Source organism: Oryctolagus cuniculus, chromosome 5, assembly GCF_964237555.1.
Source record: "Oryctolagus cuniculus chromosome 5, mOryCun1.1, whole genome shotgun sequence".
Lineage (NCBI taxonomy): Eukaryota > Metazoa > Chordata > Mammalia > Lagomorpha > Leporidae > Oryctolagus > Oryctolagus cuniculus.
In genome coordinates, this window is record NC_091436.1 from 34,727,196 (window position 1) to 34,731,046 (window position 3,851).

The 3,851-nt window shown below is 40.6% G+C and overlaps 1 protein-coding gene across 1 annotated transcript; it reads right to left on the reverse strand.

Annotated features, from left to right (window-relative positions):
* Positions 1-598: 598 nt before the first annotated feature.
* LOC100349495 (small ribosomal subunit protein uS17m) lies at positions 599-1,270 on the reverse strand. Its single transcript, XM_070073537.1, has one exon. The coding sequence runs from the start codon at positions 1,231-1,233 to the stop codon at positions 841-843; it is 393 nt and encodes a 130-aa protein (XP_069929638.1). The 5' UTR covers positions 1,234-1,270; the 3' UTR covers positions 599-840.
* Positions 1,271-3,851: the final 2,581 nt, after the last annotated feature.

The following is a 3,851-nucleotide window of genomic DNA, read 5'->3' on the forward strand; positions in this document are numbered from 1 at the left end:
AAATGTGTTTGAATTGGTCTTCTTGAGAAAACAACATGCTATGATAGATAGATCTAATTTTTCATAGCAGTCCTAATTTTCTGTCTCCATAAGTGCATGGAGAATGACTCAGCTGAGATACATGTTTTTTAAAATGCTTGCACAATAGCGTATCATATCTAGATGCTGTATGTGTATGTGTTTACAGCCTTATTGAAAAATATTTCACATACCATAAAATTCATTCATTAAAGTGTACAACTCGAAGGTTTTTAATTTGTTCCACTGTTATGCCACCATCACCGTAATCTAATTTTAGAAAACATTCATTGCCCCATTAAAGAAACCCGGTACCCATGAGCAGTCACTAGATTCCTCTCTCTCCTGGCCTCTGGCAACTAATCTACTTTCTATCTCTGTGGATTTCCTTATCCCAGGCAATTCCAATAAATGAAACCACACAACATGCACTCCTCTGTGACAGGCTTCTCTTGCCTAACATGTTTTCAAGGTTCACCCATAGTGTACCATGTAACAGTACTTCATTTCTTTCATGGAAAAATAACGTTGCATTGTACGTACTATCAGATGGAACCACATTTTGTTTATCCTTTTATCATTTCTTTTTTTTTTTTTTTTTTTTTTTTTAGCATAACATAAAAGTATCTTTACTTAAAATCTGAAACTTGATCATGAGCTTTCACAAAAAGGTATAACAAGCCCTTTACCTCATTTACTTTTAGCTATTTCATAAATACTACAGCAGACGCTGGACGGTGTGTGATGAACGGTAGGCAAATTTCGTTTTCCACAAAGCAAATGTGTCAGTCTTTCCCTTTGGCTCCTCCTTCCAACCCTCCTTCACTGTGTTGAGGAGATATTGAGTTCTTCCAGATTTTTGGTTAGGGGGGTGGTTTCCACACTGACTGGACTCTCCAGGTAGGTGGTGCCTGCACAGGGTTTTCCTGTCACTGGATCTATCACTCTTCCAACTTTGAAAACGATCTCAGCCAGTTCATGTTTCACGTGCTTTGTCCGTGGGACAGGTAAAGCTTTGAGAAGCACAATATCCCAAACAGTGCACTGCTGAAGAGCATCGTGAGCAAAGTAGGTTTTTCTCTTATTAAAGTACTTTAGTAAGTAGGGATCCAGAACAAGCCTGGTCACCCTCACTTTGGCAGTTTTTTGCATTGCTGTCCCAATCACTTTCCCCACAATCCATTTGGCATGGACGGATGAACGAGTTACTGACATTATGTGGCTTTGGTCACCTCTCAGTCCAGCCGGGTAAACTCGCAGGCCCCTTTTATCATTTCATGGATAGTTAGGTTGTTTTCATTGCTTTATCTACTATAAACAATTCTATTATGAGTCTGAGTCTTGATTTTGAGTATGAGTAAAGTATGAATTTTTGTGTGTTCTCATGTTTTCTTTTCTTATAAGTATATGGACTTTCTGGATCACATAATAACATTATGTTTAACTTTTTGAGGAACTGCCAAACTTTCCCAAAGTAGTTATATCATTTTACATTTTTTCTTTTTTTATAGAAATCTTTTATTTAATAAATATAGATTTCATAAGTACAACTTTTAGAGTATAGTGGTTCTTCCCCCATTACCTGCCCTCCCACTTCCAAACCATCCCATCTACTACTCCCTCTCCCATCTCATTCTTCATTAAGATTTGTCTTTAATTATCTTTATATACAGAAGATCAACTCTATACTGAGTAAAGATTTCAATAGTTTGCACCCACACAAACACACAAAGTATAAAGTACTGTTTGAAGACTAGTTTTAACATTAATTCTCATTGTACAACACATTAAGGACAGAGGTCCTACACGGGGAACAAGTGCACAATGACTCCTGTTGTTGATTTAACAATTGACACTCTTGTTTATGACGTCAGCGATCACCCAAGGCTCTTGTCATGAGCTGCCAAGGCTATGGAAGCCTCTTGAATCCATAAACTCCAACATTATTTAGACATGGCCATAATCCAAATGGAAGTTCTCTCCTCCCTTCAGAGAAAGGTACCTCCTTCTTTGATGGCCCCTTCTTTCCACCGGGATCTCATTCACAGAGGTCTTTCATGTAGGTCATTTTTTGCCACAGTGTCTTGGCTTTCCATGCCTGAAATGCTCTCATGGGCTTTTTAGACAGATCTCAAATGCCTTAACGGCTGATTCTGAGACCAGAGTGCTGTTTAGGGCATTACATTTCCACCAGCTATGCTTGAAAGTTCTAACTTCTCCATATCTTTGCCAATACTTGCTACTGCCTACCTTTTTATTTCAGTTACCCTGGTTGGTAAGAAGTAGTGCTTCATTGTGCATGGGATATTATTTGTTTTCAGGTTTTTTTTTTTTTTTGCCACTTAAAGTTTTTTTTTAATTTTAGATTAATATGAAAGGCAGGCAAATTTATGGTATATATGGGACTATTTCAACAGATATACACAGCATGAATACATTTTATATTACTTTTTCTAACATGACAGGCATTAATCTTTTTTTTAAAGGTTTATTTTACTTATTTGAAAGACAGAGCTACAGAGAGAGGTAGAGACAGAGAAAGAGAGAGGTCTTCCATCCTCTGGTTTACTCCCCAGATGGCTGCAATGGCCGGAGTTGAGCCGATCTCAAGTCAGGAGTCAGGAGCTTCCTCTAGGTCTCCCATGTGGGTGCAGGGGCCCAAGGATGTGAGCCATCTTCTACTGCTTTCCCAGGCCATAGCAGAGAGCCGGATCAGAAGAGGAGCAGCCGGGACTAGAACCATCGCCCATATGAGATATCAGCACTTCAGGCCAAGGCATTAACCCCACTGTGCCATAGCACCAGCCCAGCATTACTCGTTTATTTCAGAAAATGTACCAAAGACTCTTGTAAAAGTATTATCTGTGAAAGATAATACACTAAGATATTGTCACAGTTTATAGGGAACTAATATATCTCATTTGTTAGGGAATCACCTGAAGAAATGATCGAAGGATGGGTAGGCTTTGATTGGGCTGAGCATTGGAGAGTTTAAGGTCCTCAGAAGGAACCTGCAGTGACTAGATGTCCACAGGAGAGTCCTTGGCAAGGCCATACAGGATGGGGTAGAGGGAAATGAGGACCCAGTCGGTATTCATATTTGAATAGGTTTGGGCCCACAAACAAAATCATCCTCTCATTTTTTTTAATATTTGTTTATTTGAAAGGCATAATTACACAGAGAGAGGAGACAACAGACAGACAGAGAGAGAGAGAGAGAGAGAGAGAAAGGAATCTTCCCTGCATCGTCTGGTTCACTCCCCAAATGACCACAACAGCCAGGAATGGGCCAAGGCAAAATCAGGAGCCAGTAGCTTCATCCAGGTCTCCCAAGTGGATGCAGCAGCCCAAGCCCTTGGGCCATCTTCCACTCCTTTCCCAGGCACATTAGCAGGGAGCTGGATCAGAAGTGGAGCATCTGGGGCATGAACTAGAGCCCATAGAGGATGCTGGCATCCCAGGCGATGGCTTAACACACTTCCGATCCAGCTCTCTGCTATGGCCTGGGAAAGCAGTGGAGGATGGCCCAAGTCCTTGGGCCCCTGCACCAGCATGGGAGACCTGTAAGAAGCTCCTGGCTCCTGGCTTCGGATCGGCGCAGCTCTGGTGGTTGCAGCCAATTGGAGAGTGGACCAGCAGATGGAAGACCTCATTCTCTCTCTCTCTCTCTGCCTCTGCCTCTCTGTAATTCTAACTTTCAAATAAATAAATAAATAAATATTTAAAAAACATTGCATTTATCTATCTTTTTTCCTTACGGCTTTTGCATTTTGGATTTCTAAGAAGGTTTCCTTTGACTAAATTATATTCTCCTATACTTTCTTTTACTACTT

Bases quoted from the DNA above. Each gene is read 5' to 3' on its own strand.
- LOC100349495 (XM_070073537.1), bottom strand. From the start codon at position 1,233: ATGTCAGTAACTCGTTCATCCGTCCATGCCAAATGGATTGTGGGGAAA.